General features: G+C 39.3%; 2 protein-coding genes across 4 annotated transcripts; one reads left to right on the top strand and one right to left on the bottom strand.

Annotated features, from left to right (window-relative positions):
• Positions 1-202: 202 nt before the first annotated feature.
• Positions 203-2,745, top strand: CUNH6orf120 (chromosome unknown C6orf120 homolog). The gene has a single exon (XM_017507607.2). It carries the CDS (start codon positions 295-297, stop codon positions 868-870), a length of 576 nt encoding a protein of 191 aa, XP_017363096.1. The 5' UTR covers positions 203-294; the 3' UTR covers positions 871-2,745.
• On the bottom strand, positions 1,760-23,285 carry PHF10 (PHD finger protein 10). 3 transcript variants are annotated; one of them, XM_037731088.1, is made up of 12 exons: positions 22,903-23,285; positions 18,670-18,776; positions 16,157-16,287; positions 15,200-15,283; positions 13,673-13,806; positions 13,420-13,569; positions 12,455-12,564; positions 10,329-10,482; positions 8,145-8,300; positions 3,539-3,647; positions 3,063-3,251; positions 1,760-1,971 (listed from the first exon to the last, which is right to left on the bottom strand). In XM_037731088.1, the coding sequence occupies exons 2-12, from the start codon at positions 18,720-18,722 to the stop codon at positions 1,886-1,888; spliced, it is 1,356 nt and encodes a 451-aa protein (XP_037587016.1). In that variant the 5' UTR covers positions 18,723-18,776; positions 22,903-23,285; the 3' UTR covers positions 1,760-1,885. The 3 variants fall into 3 exon arrangements, with proteins under 3 accessions (XP_037587016.1, XP_017363092.1, XP_017363093.1); XM_017507603.1 differs by lacking the exon at positions 22,903-23,285 and adding an exon at positions 21,580-21,778; XM_017507604.1 differs by lacking the exon at positions 22,903-23,285 and adding an exon at positions 21,580-21,742 and having other exon boundaries at positions 15,200-15,277.
• Positions 23,286-23,539: the final 254 nt, after the last annotated feature.

The raw sequence follows: 23,539 nt of genomic DNA, 5'->3' as shown, positions 1-23,539 counted from the left end.
AACTTCCGCCTCCTCCGGCGAGGCTCGGGCCTCAGGTCCGGATGGTCGCGGAGCGGCGCCCTGTGGGGACGGTGGTGAGTCCGGTGGGTGCCGCGCTGCGGGGGAGGGGCTAGCCCCTCCTCTTCTCCCCGGGGCCTCAAACGGGTGGGAAGAGACAGTCTCAGCGGCAGACCAGGCGCCTGAACGCGCCGTGGCCTCACAGGCGCACGGCAGGGACGGGCTCCGGTGTTAAGCGCCTCCTGTGTCCCCACCAGCGCTGACCCACGCTCAGGCCCCAGAGCTGAGCCGCCAGCCATGGCCGCTCCCCGCGGGAGGGCCGTACCCTGGACGACGGCCCTGCTGCTGCTCCTGGCCTCGCAGATCCTATCCCCGGGGAGCTGCGCGGACGAGGAGGAGGTTCCCGATGAGTGGGTGCTCCTGCACGTCGTCCAGGGCCAGATAGGCGCCGGGAACTACAGCTACCTGCGGCTGAACCACGAGGGCAAGATCGTCCTCAGGATGCGCAGCCTCAAGGGCGACGCGGACCTCTACGTCTCCGCCAGCAGCTTGCACCCCAGCTTCGACGACTACGAGCTGCAGTCGGCCACCTGCGGCCCGGATGCCGTGTCAATCCCCGCGCACTTCCGGCGCCCAGTGGGCATCGGCGTCTACGGTCACCCGTCTCACCTGGAGAGCGAGTTCGAGATGAAGGTGTACTATGACGGCACGGTCGAGCAGCACCCGTTCGACGAGGCCGCCTACCCCGCCGACGGCGCAGATGCCGGGCAGAAGCACGCTCGTGCGCCAGAAGATGCCTCGCAAGAGGAGGAATCTGTTCTCTGGACGATATTAATTAGCATTTTGAAACTAGTACTTGAAATTCTCTTTTGAGTTCTTAACCACGCCCTGGAGTATAAAACTCTCCATCTGTGAAGCTGATTGCAGTTTGCCGTGAACCTTGCTACTTGTACTTGGTTGAAGTTGTAGTTATCTTTTTTAGTCAAGGGATGGAAAAATAAAGCCATACGCATTTTGTTACCTCAGTTAGCCCCAAAATAGGAAAAGCAGCAAGCACAGTATTTGTTTTCTTTTAAAGATCAAAATTCCTATATTAAAGGACCGTGTACCATAAAATGTTTAGACACTGTTTTCATTAGGTTGACTAAAAATGGTAATTGCAGTCACTTAGGTTTATATAAATCGAAATAGAGCAACCTTTCATGCTGTTATATGGATGAGATTAAAAGGTTGGTAACTTTATAATTTTACTCTGGAGATTGTAAGCGAAGTTCAAGGTGTTACAGTTACTAAAATCAAGTTGGAAATGATTTATGTACACTTCCCTGAGCCTGGACTAAAGCCCCCATGCCTGTACACGAAGTACGGATGGTACTTTTCTATACAAAAGGGATTTCCTGGCTGGCAGGTATTTACAAACTTTGTTCCTGTACCAGTCCAAGTAATGACAACTCTAAATCAAGCTGCACCAGATCTTATTAGGTTATTTGTCAATTTGGGGCTATGAATGAAAATTCTTTAGTTATTAAATAACTTTGTTAATGCTACCTATGGTAGGCCAGAAACAATGTAGATTAGGAAGTTTCATAAAAATAACTTTTTGGACTATGGAGAAAGTTAAGTAACTTAAGTTCCTAAATATTTCCACTGAATTTTTGGAGTGAGCCAATGTTACTATAAAATACTTCAGAAGATGAATTCTCTACCTGGAATCAGTTTCAAGCGTAAGAGTAGCTTTTAACAGAAATAAATCAAATGCAGATTTTAAGCTCATAGTTAACTTCCAAAAAAAAAATCTTTTATTAGCATAAAAATGAAAATGTTGTAAATAAATTGGCACCAAATACTCCACTTAGATGCATATACAATATTAGGGTCAAAAACTATTTTATCCCTCTTTGCTGTTTTTCCCCCTTCTGCCCACTTTCTTGGGTGTTGGGGGGGCCCGCTGACAACAGTCACAAATCCAGCGACCTAGGAAAAAAATTGTTGGTTAATACAGAATGAAAAGTAATTTTTATGGGACTGGTTTTTAAGCCTATTTTAACTCTTATTCCTTAGCTATCACTAATGAGATTCCTCTGTGGATTTTGTGGTGAGAAGGACACTGAGTTCCTTAATTTAAGGAGAAAAATGTAAACAATGTTATCAATGCTGTGCAAAATTCATTCCAAGTCAAGGGGAATGGGAGAGATGCAATGCCATACAGTGATATGGACCTTTAAAAAATAATAAATCTGTCCTGAAATTTAAACATTCATACTTCAGAAGTTCAATACAAATGATACAAAACCCATTCCGGAATTTGGCTTTTTTAAGCCTTTTTCTCTCCTGTTTACTGGCAGCTGTGTGTCTCAGCATTCTTTCAAGTCCTGGTGTACTATGCTGACAGCACTTTAAAACTTCAAGTTTCTAAGAGCACAGTCATAAATTGTAGTACATACTTGATCTGAATTACTACAGAATCTTAAATACGTTGCTTGCTTAATGATTCCCAGGAAACTTCGTTGTAGGCATATATTTTATAGAGCATTATACAGTGTTAACACTATGCAAGTAAGTTCTAAAATTACACAATTATCTGTGTAATATTTTAGTCCAATTACTGTGATTTATTCAATTTTCTTTGTTGTAAAGTTACCTGGAACTGTAATGCTGCCGCGATTTAGATAAATCTATTATAGACTTTCTACAGAAATGTGTAAAGATGTAGCAGTCATTTTATTAAGTTTCTAAATAGATAACATAAAAATAAAGGCTTTGAAACAAGATGATGCTCTGTTACTTTAGTATTTCAGTAAAAGAACACCAGCTCATTCTATATGTAGAACTATACTTCCAAAACTTAGCCTGGGCATTCTGGCCTCTCATTTATCCTTTAGTTGGGTTGTCTTAAGGATGAAAAGCTGGTGGACATGACCTGTAAAATCACAGCTTTGGTCATGTTTGCACATAGAAGTCCACAAGCTCTTCATGTCATGATAGGCTTTATGCATCCTTAAGAAAGGAGTGCCAGGAGAGTCTCATCACCGAAAGATAACGTTTGTTCTTTTTTAAATCTTTACCTGATGGAATAGCACCAAGGCCCACACAAAAAGTATGATAACCTCTGTCACACACATCACAGAACATCATTTCTTCTTCATGGTGGGGTTGTCCGCATATAATGCATGTTTTACATTCCATACACTGCCATGGGTACGTCTTAATCATAGAAACAAGCTCCATTGTCATATCCAGGCAAGAAGGATGGCCTAAATCAAAACCAGTATTAGTAGTATCTCACATAAGAGTTTTTAACTTAATATGGCATATAAAATACTAGTTTGCTTTAGGACTTCCAGGGAATGGCTATAATGTTAAATCACCAAAGAGAAATGAAAATACAATGTAGAAGAAAACACATGAACTGCATCTATGCTTCACAAAGTACCCTGCTTATTTGATGATTCTGGTTGAAATCTACCTGAAACTATAAATTCCGGTTTTTGAACCAACAAACATGGTGGTTAAGATTTTAAAAAGATATTTAAATACTTACCACTATTCTCACATTGGGAGCAGTGTATAAGTGATTCAGCCTTTCCTTTCTTGTTGGACTCCTTACCCTTCAGACAAATTCCACATATAGCATTTGGAATGACCTTTGGCTGGAAGGGTAGAAGAGGGCTATAAATTCATGCCAGAAGAGCTTACTAAGGGTTCAAAAGGAATTCTGTTACTTTATTGCCCTATTTTTACTTTTGGTAACTTGCTAATGAGGACCATTTTGAAAGACAAAGCTTGACAGGAGTCTGTCTGCCATGTAAGATTGCAGACTGAAGAAAGCATTCATTTCATTGTCAAATTTTGTAAACAGCATGATCTCTTATATTAAATGTAGCATTCTACACTCCCTACATGCACAGTAAGATCTGTTTAAGGAACAGAAGGATAGACTTAAATATAATGTAAAATGTCACTATTAATTGGACAAGAAAATCCAATTACCAATAAATTTAAGACTTAACTCTAAAGAGAAAACCATTTTAAATAGCTAGCTTATGTATTGTTTAAAAACTGATATTTTCCAAAGCTGTAAAACTGGATCTATAAAATCTAAGTTAAAAAATCAGTTTATCCTCATTGGTATCACGGTATATTTTTAAAAATCACTTTAAACATTTTTAATTGAAAGATGTCTCGTGCATACATTGCCATGTATATAAATGTTTGTGGAAAACTCAGTTGTGTGATTCTCTTTGTATGTCTAATAAAAGAATCTATACTTAAAAGGATTCACTATAAAATGTAAAATTATAAAAGGGAAAAGTAAGTTTTCAGACAAGCAAAAAAAAATTGCAGTCACTTAAAAAATACATAAACATTCTGAGTACTACTCATCTTTCAGATTAAAAACACGCATGGTCCAGTGAAGGTGTGTGGGTTTTCGACATATTTGGCAACACATGGAAATGACAAAGGAAAAAGGGTTCACTGCACTTAAAATTACCAGGGAAGGGAGGACATCCGAACGTCACAGCCTTGACTGTTACAAATGACGTTCACTCATGCTATTGGAGTAAGTAAATAACAATGGTAAAAAAGGAAGAGCAAACATGGGCCAAGAATAAAATGGGGGAAAGGGGCGGGCATACACATACATACACATACACACACATACACACACACACACACTCACACGCACGAACTGGGAAAATAAATATTTTAAATAGAATTGTTTCATTGCTGTTTTATTCCCACTCTGCCAAATGCATCCCCTTTCCTAATTTACTGAACCAAAGAATCTAAACAAAACTCAAACTTTGTATATATTCCAGCTTTGAAATGTCTCACTGCCACCTTCATTACCTGCTAGGCCTAAACAATTTGTTCTTAATTCTTTTAAGTTTTGTACTTTTTAGATTATCTTTCTTTGCAAAAGATGACAGAGGCATTCAAAAAGAATTTTTGGCTTATTTATTTAAAAAAAAGTCAACCTTATACATAAATATAATAAAAACAAGAACTCTAAACAATCACAAATGTCTCTACAAAATAATAAATATCATGGAAGTTAAACATACATATAAAACTTTACTATTAAACTAATCTCCTGTATGTATATTTTTATACCCTGCTCCCCCCAACAAAAGGATAGTGTCACATGCTTAAACCATTTAAGTCTTGCAGTGTAGTTACCCTCTGTTGTTACTGCTACATTCTAAGCATAAGGTTCTCATTGTGTGTTCCTATACCTAAATAATAAACAGCTAGGAAGTGCACTTCTATAATCCAAATTCTGGTTCAGTTATGATAATATCTGTACCTGCCATAATATACAGCAGAATGGTATCTCTTCATCAAAACTAAGAAATCTTTTTTGGTTATGGTACCTATACTAAATGTAAAAGATATACTTATTTAATACTCAGTTTAAGTTAGATACTGGCATATTTAAGTACTCTAATATCTTCCACTAAAGTCAGGGAAATAACCAAACAATATTAAATTCTAAAAACAGAACTCCTCATAGGAGATTCTTTACAAAACAAAACCCAAAAGGAATAAAACACAAGGGTAGTCATTCACATTCTAGAGCAATTCAAGTTCTACAATCATTAAAATACACATTAAACACCTATGATAAAAGGGACACCAAAAAATTCTAGGTTTATTTCTAAGTTTAAATCATAATGCTTTGTCAAATCACTTAGTTTTTCTTACCCAACAGTCTTCATCTGAGTGAAAAGAGGAAAAGATGAGAGAAGGGGAAGAGAGAAGGTTTGTAGCATTTTCTATGATGAATGCTGCAGCTCAATATACAAAGTATCTGCCCTCGCTAAGAAGCTACAGTGCTGCCATCCAGGGCTTTACACAGAAGATAACAACCGTGGCTTAGAGAAGCCAGTTGCAATAAATTGCACAGTTGAAGAAGGGGTTAAGGGAACAATGTGCAGCACTCTCCCGAAGGCCAATGGAACACAGCCCTTTGTGTGTCTGGTTAAGACGATCAGTTCTACTTCAAATAACTGCAACATCATCAGAGTTTCACTACTGACAAGAAAATTAAAATACGCATCCTAACAGCTCTCAGCATCTCAAAAGGCTCACAGTACACTTACTTTTCTACTTGAAAAACAGCCAAAGATAAGACTTTCATGGTAGCAATAATATAGATTTTAATTATATACTTATAGGCCTGAATCCTAACAATTATGCTTTAAATTTCAGGTTAATGTAACCTAAACAATACTGTCCTACAAATTAAGGGCAAGCACTAGTGAATCTTATTAAGCAAAACATCAGATACATTATTGTTTTTCTTGAATCTCATATTTTACATATATAAAATATGACCTTTAGCTTGAAGTACCCTAATATTTAGGCACATCTGGCTTATTAATACTTTTCATAAAGAGGTTAACTTTTAATAAGCATGTTCACATTAATGTATGATGACTAGATACTGGTTGTTTCCATCTTTGAAATCAACCTGAAACATTTTTAGGTATTAAAAATGTGCACAGATTATGTAAAATATAAATTTTGCATATCCGACTTGAGTACTATTCAGTTCAGTTAATCTATATGATTTCTTGTATACTAAATCAATGATAGTGTTGAATAGTTCTTCATTTCCAGCCTGTATTAAAACAACTATTTCAATATTCTCTCTTTTCAACCCATGATCAATCAAGCTTACTGTTTGAAAGATCTACTTAGCACTCAAGAGTTAACAGGATGGTGTGCTTTTAGTGGCCACTTCCATTTAAAGCTCTTAGCAGACCAATAGAACACACTCATTCATGGAGGCTGTTTCTGAAATTTCATCTTTGGAGCTCACTTGCTTTCAGTTATTAAGCATTAACTTATATATTTAAAGAAAGTAGATAAGCTATATATGTAAAAACAAGTACAACAATCACATCGCTGCAGCCTATTGCAGACACCCTTGGAAGCCAACCCTTGCTGAATAAAGCTTAAAATTTGCTTGCCATAGGCTTAAAAAAAAAAAAAAATTAAGTTAATTACATGAAAGAATTTTCTAATAAAATATGAAATACATTAATTTAATAGGTCACTTTTACTTGAAGAAAGGAGAATGAACAACATGTTAGAATGTGTTCTAGTTAGTTAGAGGGAAAGCTGACTTACTTCATTCAGCCTGTTCTTGTGGATTACTTACCATAATCACAGTTCTGACATACAAGGTGTTTAACAATTTCATTTGGCAAAACTTTCTCATTGCCTTACTCTAAAATTTTCCTTCAATACACCTTCATAAGTGCAATAAAAAGCATGTTCTAAAACATTTCAGACCAAAAGAATCAAAAGGTAATATATTTTACTACCACCATCCCAAACATAAAACTGTATATCTAATTCTTTCTTTTACGATATTCTTAAATCCCTATATGCAAAATAAGCCTACTCACCTCTCACCTCACTTTTCGTCAAAAGAAAAGAGAGGGGCAGAAAGAGGGAGGAAAAGTTCAAAATAATAACAACAGCTGCTGACAACCTACTACTTTACTCTGAGGATAATCAGATCAACAAGTTAACAGGTATGTTTTAATTCTTGTCATGGAATCATACAGGCTCTTTACCAAGGTTATGCTAAAAATCACTACAATGTAAATAACAGGTTTTATTATTTTCTATCCCAGAGTTAGCTAAATTTAGCAGATGGATCAAATAACCCTTAGATTAAACCCAGATCTTTCTTAATGAAAGGCACTACAAAAATGCAACTTCATCTAACAGTATATCCACTCATACTTCATAGCTCAGCAGGTTTAGCTACACTAAATGCTGGGGCACTTAAAATGCCAAATAATTATGATCTTTACTCCAAGGAAATAAAAGTATAAACTTCTGCCTATGAAATAATGTTTTAAAAACCCATACTTATTTAAAAAAAAAAAAAAAGACTTATAAATTGTACATATACAGAAAACGGACGCTAAACCATAGCCAAAAGTGACAGAAAAGCCACCAAGGAAATAAAGCAAAAAAAGAAAGCAGTGGACAGAGGGCACACCATAGAAGAACAGCTAGTGAAGTACAGCAGGCAGAAGCTCCACAATCGTGAAAGTCAAGTTAAAGTATTTCAGGGAGAGAGGCTGGTCAGTAAAGAGGCTGAGTCAGGGGCTTTTTTCTTCTACCTTGTACCCAGGAACTGACTTGGACAGTACAGAACGTTTGGGACCATCTTTTCTTGGAGTGGCAGCTTTGTCTTTTGATTTCTGTCTTCCCTGGAAAGAGTCCTCCTGGCTGTCAGGAGGGCTTTCCCCTTCAGATACATTGCCAGAGGAGCTGTCCTGGAGTTTAAAAGGCAAAAACAAAGATTCTTTGGAATTAAGACAAATTTGAGTCTGAATTTTGAAAACTATGGAAAATACTCAAAAAAAAAAGCTTTAAGCCTTTATCAATTTAAAAATTAAAAAAATCATTCTAAATAAGAGAAAGCTTTTTCCAGTGGAAACTAAAGTAAGCCATGTTAAAAATCATCCATCCTTCTAACTATAATATCATATAAAACTGATTTCACATATATCAGTGCCTTCATCATTTTGTTTTCTGATGTACGTCACAAAAAATGGAATTATCTGCTTTAGCTATTATTACACCACACAGCTTCAACATTATTTTCCATGTCACAAGGAAGCATATTTGTTTCATACAAAAACACATTGTTAAAAATAAGTGTGGGTATTTTCATTGAGTACTAAAAATCATAAGAAGGTACTTCAGGAAAAATAAAGGGCTATAGTTAAAAAAAAAAAAAAAAAAGTCCTTCTAAGCTCACATTTGTGTTTCCATAATGCTAAACTATGCAGAGCCAATCCCTCAACTACCTACAACAGGATCTGAAATATTTTACATATTCAAGGTTTAAGACCACAGTATCTGACCATTTAATCCTTCATTTTATAATTTAAAATTTTCTAATTAGAACTTTCATATGAATTATGAAAATTATAAATGAAAAAATTAAAGTTATCCAGAACCTCCCTGATAAACATACACTGACTAAATACATGAATTTATCTACTTTATCTTTTTTCTGGGTGTCCTTTATATAAATAAAGACACCAAGACTCACACATACCCCCTACCTCACTGTGCCCTCATTTTTTAAAACACAAAACTGGATTACAATGTGTGTGTATGCATGTGTGTATTTTGGTATTTTTTTAAAACCATTATGGGCATTTTCTCACAATCATTAATAGTCTTTGAACTGCATTTCTATACTATAAAAACAATATAATATTACCCACTGCGGGCATTAAAATTTATTTATAATTTCCAGCATAAAAATTACTGTAAACACTCAAACAGAACTTTTTTTCTAATTAAATTTTTTCAGCATCTAAGTCCTAAGGATAAATTCTATTAGTGGATTTGCTAGGTCAAATTCTGTGGAACTTAAATTGGTAAGACTGTCCAAATGCTTTCCCATAATGTTGGATTAGTTTACACTTTTCCTAGTGGTATGAAAGGAAGTCAGCTTCATCACCCTTAGTATGCCATAGCTCCCTTTTTAGCAACATGACAAGAGGAAATTTGTATCACCACTTTGATACTTGAACAGCATCTTATTCTGCATAATATATATTATTAAAGATGTTTTAGAAGCTGTTGGTGACAAGGAAATACAATGTCCCTTCAATCTCACATTTAGGTTGGCTACAATGAAAAGTTTAAAATAGCCAGTTACTTAAAACACAGTACTAGAGAAATTCAAAGCCCTGTGGCATGACTGGGATCAAAACCCTAGATCATCATTGAAATTTTGTTCTCCTTTAGGTCCACAGAATACACCAGCTTCCCACTGTCTTGCAACTGCATTTGCTACCAAAAAAAAGGCATACAGCAAAACCCAACAAATTGCACAATATATTACTAACATAATATTTTCCCATAGGAAGCCTAAGATTAAGCAAAAGAAACATAAGTTAATGCACTCCCCTAAACTAAGAAAAAACTACATTTCTGTGTCAAGAGATCAAAGTCTGTTTTGTTCAATATTTTAAGTTAAAGAGACAGAAAGCTGAATAAACAATTGTAAGCTAATTTTCCATATCCTTGCCTAACCTGCTCATGGTAACTACAAAGGAGTGATTTTAAGTATAAAGCTTACCAAAGGCCATGCACTGCTTGTTTTTATCAAAACACACTATAAATAACTTTTCTTGATGAATACTTTCTGGAAATTATATGTAACTGTCCTTTTTCAAAAAGAGAATGATGACACAAGTAGTTCAATTTAACATTCTAGGAAAGCAATTAGCAAAAATTCAAAGAGAAAGGAAATGCTTCCTACTAGACAGAAATGTTCTCACCGAAGTGCCTTTATTTTTCTGCTTCTCATCACCTTGACCATCTTCACCGTCATCTGAATCACCGTCACTGTCTAGAGCAGGGAGCTCAGGATCCAGAGGGGGCTCATACAGGGCTGTGTTTAATGGCAGATACCGCAACTCATCTGGTGAGTACCTGAAGTTCAGAGAGTTTATTTTCAGTTACTCTTTATTATTAAATATGAATAGACTCATCTTTGAGCTATGAAGATAGCCTTAAACTTCTCGAGTAACCCCAAAGACTTTTGAAAAATAGAGTATTAATTTTTCATTTTTGTCATCAAGTAGGGGTAATTAATAAGAAGCCTGAATGTCTTTTCATTAGACTTATAAAAATATGCATTTGATTTTAATTCTTACTAAGAGATAATGTGTCTCTCCTCTTTGCCCTCAACCCCAAAAAAGAAGAAAAGTAAATAAAATGTCAGTAGCCCCAAGTCTGGCTACCAGATCATATCCACTTCCACCACTGTCCCAGGTCTTTGCCACTTCTGAGCTGTCACTCCGCTTGTAAAACAAGCCTAATAATGGCATCTACTTCATACAATTGATATACAGTATATGCATTTCCAACAAGCTTGTGAGTGACAATAGTGCTCTGGATCACGAAACAAAGTCTGCACAGTGAGGTGCTACAGAACCCCAGCAACTGTCTGTGACAAACCCAAACAGAATGGACAGACACCCTACTACATATATATCACACCAGTGCATGGTATATAATATTACTTAATATAGAAAGCAAAATTTTTAGTAACAAATTATTATAAACAAATTTGGGAAGCATGTATTCTAATGAATGTAATCATCTATTTTGTCTGAGGCTAGATTGGCAATCTCTTCCCAGACAGCAACACTTAGTGCCACCTCCATTCTTACCCACTGTAGCCCTTATTCATTCTTACCCACTGTAGCCCTTATTCAGGAAGTGACCATGGATCAGGACTTCCCCAACTAAGACAACACACCAAAAAGCAAAGGGGTTGGCATACTTGCATATGACTTTTAATAATTTCCTGACACCAAAATAAAATTTTTAAAAATTAAAGGCCAGGTGCAGTGGATCACACCTGTCATCTCAGCATTTTGGGAGACCTAGGTGGGCAGATCACCTGAGGTCAGGAGTTTGAGACCAGGCTGACCAACATGGTGAAAGCCCATCTCTACTAAAAATACAAAAAATTAGCCAGGCATGGTAATCCCAACTACTCAGGAGGCTGAAGCAGGAGAATCACTTGGAGGCAAAGGTTACAGTGAGCCGGTATTAAGCCACTGCACTCCAGCCTAGGTAAACTCTATCTCAAAAAAAAAAAAAAAAAAAAAGAAGCAAAACTTTTTAAATATTTCTGCTTATGACTCAAATTTGAATTTTTTAAAATTTCTGCTCAAGATTTGACTTTCAAATGGCAAGTTATAACACTGTACTTTAAATTCTATTCTCTAAAAATATAGTCTATTCCGAAGAACATATGGTTCCAGAGTAAGGTTTAAGGTTGAAATAAAAGCTGAGACTTTAAAACAAAATGAATCCATTAGCCCTGTTTTTTTCAGTAACATTCAGTTTCGGAATAGGAGGTAAGTAGTATTTAGGGTCCAGATTGACAGCAGCAGCCAGGCCAGGTCAGCAATGTGCCTGTCCCTGCCCCTCTCTTTTCTTGTCTGCAACAAGTCAGTGTTTCTCAAACTCTAACCTGCACATGAATCATGCAGACATCTGTTAAAATGCAGACTGAGTCATAGATCTAGGGTTGGGCCTGAGATTCTGCATTTCCAACTAGCTTCTGAGAAATAATAGTGCTCTGGACCACGGAACATACTCTGAGCACTGAGGTGCTACAGAACCCCCAGCATCTATCTATGACAAATTCAAAGAGAATGGGCAAAGACAGGGGCATCCAGACTTCATCAGCATATGTTCAAATTCTGCCTATAGGTTGGTGTTTACCACAGAACCAGAGAAGATAAAGAACAGCAACACAAATCCTATGCGATATGGCGATATCTCTTATGGTGACATCTACAGACCTCAAAATTGTTAGGAGGCAAGTACACAAGGCTCTGAAACCCCTCACCAAGAGCCGATACCAACTGTAACTAAAATTTAATACCTCTTATAATATTCCTGGAACTGTCCGGGGATGAGAGCCACTGGGTAAGAACTGACCTTTGTTCGCTCTGTTGGCAAAACTTTGTACTTCCCCTGAGGCACCTGGATAACCTATGTTAACATAAAGAGAAACACAAAATTGATTCCATGCTAAAACTCAGGCTGTAGGAAAAGAGTCCCCAGATGCTCTCCACTGCATGCCCATTTCCCCTCAAAAAAGCTAAAATTTTGGGAGCTATTACCTAAGAGCACAGTTGGTGCTTTCAGTTCTTTCTATATATTATCGTTTTAGAGGCCTACTTTCCATGAGAATAACTGCCGAGGAATGGCAGTGGATCTCTGGCTCACTACTTTAACAGCAGAGTGATCTGGGTAGCTTATACAACCTCTCTAGCTCAGTTTCTTTATCTATTAAGTGGAAGTAATCCTACTTTCAACCTCACATGATTACTTTGAGAATTAACATGCAAATCTATTTTAAAAACTCTTGGGACACATAGCAAGTATGACATGTCACTATTATTAGTTTCATTTAGTAGAATATCAACTATAAAGCAAAAGACATCTCACAAAAAACGTAAATTGATTATTAAGCACATCATTAAAAATAATATCTCAAGTTCTGAGGAGGAAAAGAACACATAGGTGCCAGCCTGGACAACAGTGGTAAACCCTGTCTCTAGTAAAAATATGATAAATTAGCTGGGTGTGGAGGCAGGTGCCTGTAATCCCAGCTACTGGGGAGGCTAAAGCAGGAGAATCCCTTGAACCCAGGAGGCAAAGGTTGCAGTGAGCCAAGATCATGCCACTGCACTCCAGCCTGTGCTACAGAGCGAGACTCTGTCTCAAAAAAAAAAAAAAGAACACATAGGTGGTCCAAAAAATAATGATCAAGGGGGTAATGGGCACTCTGCAATAACAAGTAAGAAACTAAGTTCGGAGACTACTAAATTTAAGTTATCCTACATGTGTCTGCAAGTCAAAATAAGCTCTTCTTTCTTCCATGCGTTCCCGGTTTAAGTTGCTGTTAAATTCAGCTGCTTTTTTGGCAGCTTTCTTAATATATTCAGGCACTTTACTAGCTTCAACTTTCTGAGTATTCTGTTGTTGCATTTGCTGGGAAAAGAAAAAAAAAAAACAGTTGGAAGTCACATGTAACTTTATAAAATGTCATTTTCCCCAACCCAAATAAAAAATACTAGTCGCCTCAGTTACTTACAGAATACTCTTTATAATGGTCTGTAATTCGTTGACGTTCTTTTTCTTGTAGAATAACAGAATATTCAGCATGCTTGGCTGGATATTCTTTTATCATTAAATCAATCACCTCATCACTGCGCAATGCTGTTAAACCTATTTTAGACCAAAAAACAAAAAAATAAGCCCTTTTAAAAATAAGTGAACAAAAGCACTCTTCAAAATTTACTTCTTCAAACCGCTCCACATTTTAATGGGTTTTCCAATGGCCAAAGCAAAATATCTTGGTACATTTGAAAATAACTAAACTTAATATTCATAATATAAATCCAAGCAATTAAAAGATTATCTTGCAAAAGGCAAATATATCCATTTTTCAACCAAACAAGTTTATTTTTAAGATTCTATGTGCTTTAAACATATATCCCTTCAGTTAGAAACAATTGTTAAATAATGAAATACACTAACTACTAACAAGTACTACAAAATATTGTATGAGTTAAAAAAAAAATTCAACGTTATTATACTTCCTAGTCTTCAAATTCCTTAAAACTTCACCGAAAACATCAGCACACACACACACTCATCATGTAGACAATTCAAAACTCACAGTATCGGATTTCACCAACTGCTGAAATGCATTCCCATGAATTTATATTAAAAAGTAGCCATGCTGCATTAAAATGTTTGTGAAAGTAAAACTACAAATAAAACATGGACATAATTATACAGAACTGAAAATTGAGTAAAATTTGCCATTTTGCATTTTAGAGATGTGGTCTCACCATATTGCCCAGGATGGAGTGCAGTGGCTATTCAGAGATATGATCACAGCACACTACAGCCCCAAACTCCTATGTTCCAGTGATCCTCCTCCCTCAGCCTCCCAAGTAGCTGGGACTACACGCACATACCACTACACTCAGCAAAGAACCAATACCTTTAAAAATAAAATTGTACAAGCTTTGCACAGAAAATACATTCTGAAAACTCTGTAAAAATTATTAGACAATTATACTGTTTCAGAATACAGGTGATCCTAACGTGCAGTGGGGTTACATCCAATAAACCCACCCTAAGTTGAAACTATTCTGAAAACAAAAAGCATTTAATACACCTAACCTACCCAACACCTTAGCTTACCCTAGTCTATCTTAAACATGCTCAGAAAACTTACATTAGCCTACAGCTGGGCAAAATCATTTAACACAAAGCCTATTTTAATATCAAGTGTTGAGTATGTCATGCGATTTGTTAAATATTATACAGAAAGTCAAATGAATGGTTGTATGGACACTCAAAGTATGGTTTCTACTGAATATGCACTGCTTTCACACCATCATGAAGTTGAACCATCATGAGTCAGGAACTATATATGTATTCAAGCTTCATTCTCCTTTGCATTTTAACAATAATCAAAAATGAAGTAAACAATGTAGCATTTAAATTTTTTATTAACTTTGTAAAATATTTTAGGAAAGAAGATACTTATGCAATATCATCTTGTAAATGTTCAGCTTGAAAAATTCACATTACAAGCTATTCTTACCTAGAGTGCACTGAGTTTCAGTAATGACATTTAGCTCTCTCAGGTAGAGTTTCTCCTTGTGAGACAAATCTCGTCGCTCTAAATCTCCAAAAAAAAAAAAAAAAATCAAAAGACTATTAAAAACAGCAAAACATTACGCATTTGTAAAACTTTTAAAAGCTTAAAAAACTTGATTTTTAAAAGTATTCATATTACATTTTCCAAATATTAAAGGGACTACAGAAAAATACTATAAATTCAAGAAATATACTCAGTAAGATACAAAAGTTCGAATAAAATCGAAAATAGAATAATCCAAAGCAATAAGGTAATATAAATAACTAGACTAATGAGGAATAGCCTTTCTCAAATTCAGATATGGTTCATATAGCTAATTCTATTCCTTAGATCAAGGGACAATGGTAAAAATCCAAAACTTGTCTATAAAATGATTTTTTTCTAAAATTTTCCCCAGGAAATTCACCTTTCCCATTTTGCTTTTAAAATAGTTTATGAGACATAGAATATATCAATAATGAAGAGAGATGCTGAATAATAATAAATTTAAAACAGCCAGGCATGGTGGCTCACACCTGTAATCCTAGCAATTCAGGAGGCTGAGGCAGGAGGATAGCTTGAAGCCACGAGTTTGAGATCACACTGGGCAACATAGCAAGACTTCATCTCTAAAAAAATAAAAATTAACAAAATTTGCCAGGCGTGGCTGAGGCATGGGGACAGCTAGCCCAGGAGGGCAAGGCTGCAGTGAGCTATGATTGCACCATTGCACTCTAATCTGGGCGACAAAATGAGATCCTTAAGTCTTTTTTTTTTTTAAAAAAAGAAAGAAAAAGAAAAGAAAAACAGCAAGCACAAGAATATAAAATATATTATAATCTATAGAAAAATTCAGAAGTTGACAGTGTATCATAAAGAATTACTATTAATTATAAATTAATCTATTATATAAACTAGTACCTGGATATTTCCTTTTAAAGGAGGTCACACCCAAATATTCACTGACTTGTTCTTGAAGCATATAGTATTCTCCTGTTTCATCAGGTGGCCATTTGTACTCTATCAAATTTTCTGCTGGATAGTAACTAAAGCTAAGTGCAGAAATACATATTATGTATTAAATTTGGCTTTCATTAACTTTTAATCACTTTTATTGAGGATATTTTGAAAACTATTTTAAGTATTTAAATTATTTGTCTGCTATGACTTGACTTCCTGTATATCAAAGAAAATTACAAAACAGCTACAAGGAAGAGAAATAATTATCTGGTCTACCAAGTCAAAACGGTACAATGAAGATAACATTTTTTTATATATTGGGAAGAACCAAGACTCTAAACTGCTAAGAACAAAGGCATTTTTAGTTTAAGGGACCTATGAGGGCAAAGCAAGGTGATGGTATCAGCTCTGAATTCTTTCTCTTGGGTTAAAAATGCATAGTCAGTATTTCATCTACCCAAGGAATAATCAACTACTTCTGTCTCTTGTCTACTATTCAGTGAGTCATAAATAGCTAAGAAAACAGAACTCTTAAAGACCTATTTCTCAATGCATCATGCCATAAACATAAGTATTTGTTCTCAGATACTCCACAAACCCAGAAGCAAAGGATAGACCTAGTTTAAAGGTGCCAGGGTATCACAGTCGATCTCTATCCTGAATAACAGAGTACAGATTTCAGGATCTGGGCCAATTCAACCTCTAAATTAGACACGGGAAAGTGACAATATGTTATGCATCTATCTGTTTAAAAAGCAGCCTTCCAAAAGAACAGTATTCTCAAAAATGGTGCTGGGAAACTGGGTATCCACATGCAAAAGTATAAAATTGGACCTTTTACCTCATATCACAACTCAAAATGGATCAACAACCTAAATATAATAGCTAACTAGAAAACTCTTAGAAGAAAACATAGAAATCTTCACAAACTTGGATTTGGCAATGGATTCTTAGATATGACACCAAAAGCACAAGCGACAAAAGAAAAAACAGATGAAAAATTTGGGCTTCATCAAAATTAAAAATTTTATACAGGGACACTATCAAGAGGGTGAATGAACCCATAGAATAAAGAAAATATGTGTAAATTATATTTTTGATGAAGTATTAATATATAAAACAACACTGAACAACAACAACAAAAAACCCAAATGAAAAATGGACAAAGAACTTGAATAGACATGTCTCCAAAGAAGATATACAATGGCCAAGAAGCAGACGAAAAGATGTTCAACATACTACGCATTATGGAAATGCAAATCAAAATCACAATAAAATATCCCTCCACACCTTTTACAATAGCTATTATTTTAAAAAGTGAAAAACAAATTGGTGAGAAACATGAAGAAACTAGAAACTTTGTGAATTGCTGGGAGGAATGAAAATTGGTGCAACCCCTATGGAAAACAGTTTGGCAGTTTCTCAAAAAGTTAAACATAGGATTACCATGTAATCCAGCTACTCCACTCCTACATACATATCCCCAAAAAAACTGAAAACACAAACTCTGACCAATGCTCACTGTAGCATTATTCACCTTAGCCAGAAGGTGGAAACCCAAATGCCCATCAACATCCAAATGGATAAACAAAATGCAGTATATACATAAAATGGAATATTATTCAGTCTTAAAAACAGAACAGGCCGGGCGCGGTGGCTCAAGCCTGTAATCCCAGCACTTTGGGAGGCCGAGGCGGGTGGATCACGAGGTCAAGAGATCGAGACCATCCTGGTCAGCATGGTGAAACCCCGTCTCTACTAAAAATACAAAAAATTAGCTGGGCATGGTGGTGTGTGCCTGTAATCCCAGCTATTCAGGAGGCTGAGGCAGGAGAACTGCCTGAACCCAGGAGGCGGAGGTTGCGGTGAGCCGAGATCGCCCCATTACACTCCAGCCTGGGTAACAAGAGCGAAACTCCGTCTAAAAAAAAAAAAAAAAAAACCAGAACAAAATTCTGACATATGCTACAAGGATGAACTTTGAAGATATTAAAAGTTCTAAGAGAAATAAGCCAGCCACAAAAGGACAAATATTTTATGGTTCCACTTATAAGAAGTAACTAAGTAGTCATATTTATTGAAATAGAAAGTAGAATGACGGTTGCAAGGGCCTGGGTAAAGGGCAAAAGTGAAGTTATTGCTTAATGGTTTTAAAGTATAGACAGAGTAGTGAAAAAATTTTGGAAATGGATGGTGATAATGGCTGCACAACACTGCAAATGTTAACTGATGCCAATGAATTGCACACTTAAAAATTGTTAAAATGATTAATTTTACATATTATGTTTTACTATCATAAAATTGTTTTTTAATTACACTCAGTAGCAAGACCAATTTTGGTGGCACATTATAAAACAGAAAATATTCTACAATTTTTAATAATTGTCTTTGCCAGAGCTGGGGGAAAGGGAAGAGGATGTTATCACAAAGAGAAACATCACAAAAAATATTAATAACCAGTAAAATGACAGTACCCGAGATCTTGACTTGAAGTTTCACAACTCCTAGAACTATCTCCTGAGCCCATTCGCCTCCTTTTGGATGGCTGGGTCCCATCATTTGAATTATCTTCATTATCATCCTACACATTTAAAAGATTCAAAAATAACAGAGCAAGAATAAAAGAACAATAAGTCTCAATAACTGAAAGACTGTCTAAGAACAAGTCATACAAGTATTAACTTCATATTACAATTAAAAGGGACCAAGAGTTTGGCATGAGCAAGCCCTGGAATAAAATTTAAAACTGATCTTCAATCCAATCAAAATAAGAGCATTTTCAATTAACCTGTAAATGTAAATCTGCTTTTGCTTTCTCACCAACTGAGGTTAAAATGCTTTCTGCTCTTCATAAACATATAAAATTGCTGCATCACTCTAAGATTAAAGCAAACTCTCCTACCCAAGCTGGGGGGAAAAATGTATGGACCATTTACATTTCTCAATTCAATTTGGCGCCGGTTTATAGGACTATTTTGACTACTTTAGGCATTTATGTCCCTGTGAAAAGGGGACATACAAGACTGAAAACAGGTTACCAATTCTAACTATTCACTTTTCTTCTTATATTGCTATAATTTAGCAAAAGTACACCCTAATAAGGCTCATCAATCTGTAATACAGCAACACACAAACCAAGAAGAGGGTTGATGAGGTAGGTGATCTTTTAAGAAGCTTACAGATTTTAACTGCAATCCATTATGTGGCAAGAATATCAAGGTTATAAATTCAACCATTTCACTCAGTAAAAGTATCAGATGTTAGGAAATTGATTTATTTACATATTAGCCAAGGCTTAAGGTCTAAAAAGGATACTTTTTAAAAATGTAATATTGCTTTTAACTCTAATCCAATTTTACTAAATACCATGGTCCTCTTGCTACATATTAAAATGAAAGCAATCCTGCAAAAGAATATAAACCAGCAATATGGTATAGTGGCAAGGCAAGCCAAACCTGGGCAACCTGGGTTTTCAATGGGCACTCACTAGCTGAGGTTATTTTCTGTGAGCATCTTCTAATCTGAAAATTTGAGACTATAATATTGCCTCTATTACATGGCTAATTCAATGATTAAATGAGCTACTATATTAAAAACACAACAAGAACTAGGAAATAATTATCTCTTAAATATTAAAGGATGATTATGATAATAAAGTCTCAAATGCTTCTAGCTCCTAGAAATTTACTGGTTCTTTTCCAAATAGTAAAATATATATTCTTTTCCAGACCTTTTAAAATAAGCATTTCATGAAAGAGCTCTGCAGTCTAAATCTACTCTGAAAATTTGCATGTAAGTATCACAACCGCAACATTTCATATTCAGTACTTCCAACATAACTCATTTTAAACATTCCATTTTTTTAAATCTTTTTTGTGAACATTTTAAGGATTTTTATATCCTTAAACTTCAGCATATTTCCCTTTAGCTAAAAAACTGAGACACTCAAATATATACAAAAATAAAAAGAAAGTTAAAAATGTGAAGTGCTCAAAAAAGCTGAGACCACAATTTTATATATAAAGTGTTTTAAATTACTACTATAAATTCTAGGCAAAGGCATTATTATATAAAATGAGCATCTGGGCAGCGGGCCTTTTTCTAGAGGGAGGTAGTAACAGCAATATTGTTCCCAATACATGACGAAATAAGGTAAGAATTTCCTTGCCACCGCGATACTGATACAGAAGCCCGTGTTTTCAAAGACTCTCAGATGTACTAAATCAAAGATGTGCCTTCCAGAGTTACAGGTGGTTTCCACCTACAGATTAGACGAGTTTCTATGCATCACATCCTTCCTAAGGTTCAGGGGTCAAGCATGCACTCGGGGGAGCACTGGCTTAGTGACTCAGTGCCCTCCAGGTGCCGGGACAGGAGTCAAATGCTGGAAGTGCAAGAATGTGCATTCAGAGTGTTACAATCTAGTTACTTCCATTGGCGGGAGCCTTTCAGGAACCTTCAAAATGAGTCTTTCTCTGACGGCACGATGGACTTGCGCGATGGGAAGAGCTCGAAGGCAGGCGCAGCCCCGATAGGCTGCCCGAAGACAGCTTCCCCGGCCAACGCGCACATCGCACACCGTACACCGCACGAAGGCTAGCTGGCCAAGCACTCCAGTTCCCACCGCCTTCTAATTTCAGCTTTCCAATTTCAAGCTTTGAGGTTTTTAAAACATCATTCCTCCCTTCCAACCTTCTGTCACAAACTGCTAGCCTAACTTTAGAACCAAAACGTTTTGATGCGTGACAAGCTACTGCTCATCTCCATTTTCTCCACAAACACCAAGTTCTTTTCACCTCACAGCAGTATAAAGTTAAAAAAAAAAAAAAAAAAAAAAAATCACTACAAAAAATAAAGTTAAAAAAAAAAAAAAAAAAAAAGACTTCCGCTGAAAACATCCGGACGCTTGTGTATTAACTTAATTGCAGTGAGTTCACTAACTGTGTTGATTTTCCACTTCGTTCGCCAATGTTTTTTGCAGTAAGCTTTCAAAACACTTCAGCAAACTATGCACGGAATGAAGGTTGAGCGAACGCGCGCGTCTGCAGGCCCATCCGAGGACACGTCTCCGCCCCGGGCGCGTTCTGTCCCGCAGCTGTCCCGGGAAGAGGCGTTTGGGGGACAACCTCGTCAAACAGGGCCGGCTGCCAACTTCAGGGAAGCCGCGCCGCGTTGCCCGCCCGCACTTGTTGCTCGCTAGGGGCCGTGGGCTCCTCTCCCGGCCCCGCCTCGCCGACCACCGCGGGTCTCAGGAGCAGCGCACAGCCTGTGGCCCACGCCCCCGAGACGCCGGTCGGCCGCCGGTGGGACTGGGCCGAGACCGCCGCGCCCCGGCCCCGGAGGGGGTCAGAGTTGGGGTCGGGTCGCGCCGGCCGCTTCCTCACCTTCAGGGACTGCGCTCCGGGGGTGGCCGGGTCACTTTCGCACGGCCGCGGGGACAGTGCCGCCCCGGGCCCGGCCGCCGCCGCCGCCATCAGCCCGAGCGCCCCGCGCCTCCGCCGCCGCCGTCGCCTCCGCCTCGTCCCGGCCGCCGCCGCCGCCGCCGCTGCCGCCACCGCGCGGGCCCCCCGCCGCCCCGGCCCCGCCCCCTCCGCCCGCCCGCCCGGGGGCCGGCCCCTGCCGCCGCGCGCCCCGCGGCCCGCCAGCGCCGCCGCCACCGCCATGGCCGCCGCCAGCGCGCAGCCCGCGCGGGAGGGCGCCGGAGGCTGGGAGGGCGCGGGGATGTGGGCCGGAATGGAGGACGCCCGGCGGCGGCGGCGGCGCTACTCACGTCAGCCCCACCCGCCCGGCCGCCGCCCCCCACAGCTCCGCCGCTGGCCTCACTGCCGCCGGGGCTCCCTTCACCCCCGCCGCTCTCTTCAGCCCCGCCGCCGCCTCAGGCCCGCTGCTCCCCTCAGCCCCGCCGCCGCCTCAGCCCCGCTGCTCCCCTCACACCCGCGGCTGCCTCAGGCCCGGCGTTGGACTCGGCCGCGGCTCCCACCAGCCCGCGGCGCGCCCCACCTCCCGCCCGCCCTCCGGCCCGCCCCGGCCCGGCTCGTCTCCACTTGGCGCACTGGCAGCCGCCCCCTCCCCGCGGCCCCCAGCCCGGCCGGGGCCAGCCCCACCGCGCGTCACCCTGGCTCCCTCCCTCTCTCCGCGCCCCCGCGGCGCTTGCCTAGCCCCGCCCCGCCCCTCCCGGGGGTCCCCGCCCCGCCCCCTCCCCGCCGGGGGTCGCCGTGCCCCGGAAGCCGCTCGGGGACTGCCGGGCCTCCGCCTTTGCGCGCTCGCAGTCGCCGCCCCTCTCCCGCCTTTGTTCTCGGGCCGCCTCTCTAGCTGGCGGCGCCGGAAGGGAGCCGCGGAGCCACCTGTCCCGGCCGTGCTTCCCCGGGCATCCGCAGCTGCCCCCGGGGGCTGTCGGCGCCCGCCCAGGAGCGTGGGGAAGGCACGGCGGGAAAAAGTCGCCGAGATTCGGCCCGCGTGGGTTTGCGTTCCCGCGTGGCTGATGCCTCCGCCGAGGACGCGGTTGGCTGGGAGCCGGGCAGGGGCCTGAAGGCCGGCTTGACAGGTACCTCCCGGAGAACGTGGGAGCCGGAGTATTTCAGCTGCATTTATTACTGATCTCGGGCTGCATCAGGGCTCTTCTAGGACCGCACTAAAAACAGGAAAGTGAGGAGCCGAGCCTGGACCCCGGGCGGCCAGTCTACAGCTGACATCACGGACTCCATTACCTGCGCCTGCAGATGACTTGTTCTGGAAGATAGAGAATGTTCTCAGATTTAAAGTACAATCCCGCTTACTTTCCATTCATTATTGTTGCCTACACTCAGCAACAAAAGTTCGGAAAGATAAAGGGATTATTTCTAGGGCGTCACATTGACAAATACCGTCGTTGACACGCCCAGCCCAGCTTGGCTCACTTGCTCAGGTCAGAGAGGTCACCACTGACATGCCGGGCCTTCAAGCCTTACTAATCTAGCTTCATTCTCTCAGCTGAGGCCAGACCATCCCTACTTCCTCAGTCCTGTCACGTGCAGGTGTAAGCTTCCACTACACTCCTTGTCTGAATCTGCCAAGAGGAAACTGCATCTTTCAGCTAAATTGTTTTCATTCATCAGGACCCTGAGTCAGATTCTCCGGATAGAGTTCAGCGTAAAAAAAAAAAAAAAAAAAAAAATCTCTTCAGCTGTCTACATTGTGAAAGCTGTCACAAAATGGAGTCAAGGAAAGCCATGAAGGGTAGGTTCTCACTAATAGCCTGATATCAAGAATTATCACAAAAAACTACCAAAACCACAACCTTGCACAAAGGCCACAAAACAGTACACAAAAAATGCTTTAAGGACATTTGCACAGCAACTGCCTGCC

This window comes from Cebus imitator, unplaced genomic scaffold, assembly GCF_001604975.1.
Source record: "Cebus imitator isolate Cc_AM_T3 unplaced genomic scaffold, Cebus_imitator-1.0 Scaffold380, whole genome shotgun sequence".
In the NCBI taxonomy this organism is placed as follows: domain Eukaryota; kingdom Metazoa; phylum Chordata; class Mammalia; order Primates; family Cebidae; genus Cebus; species Cebus imitator.
Note: the sequence above shows the minus strand (reverse complement) of the source record. Positions and strands in the feature narration are given on the sequence as shown.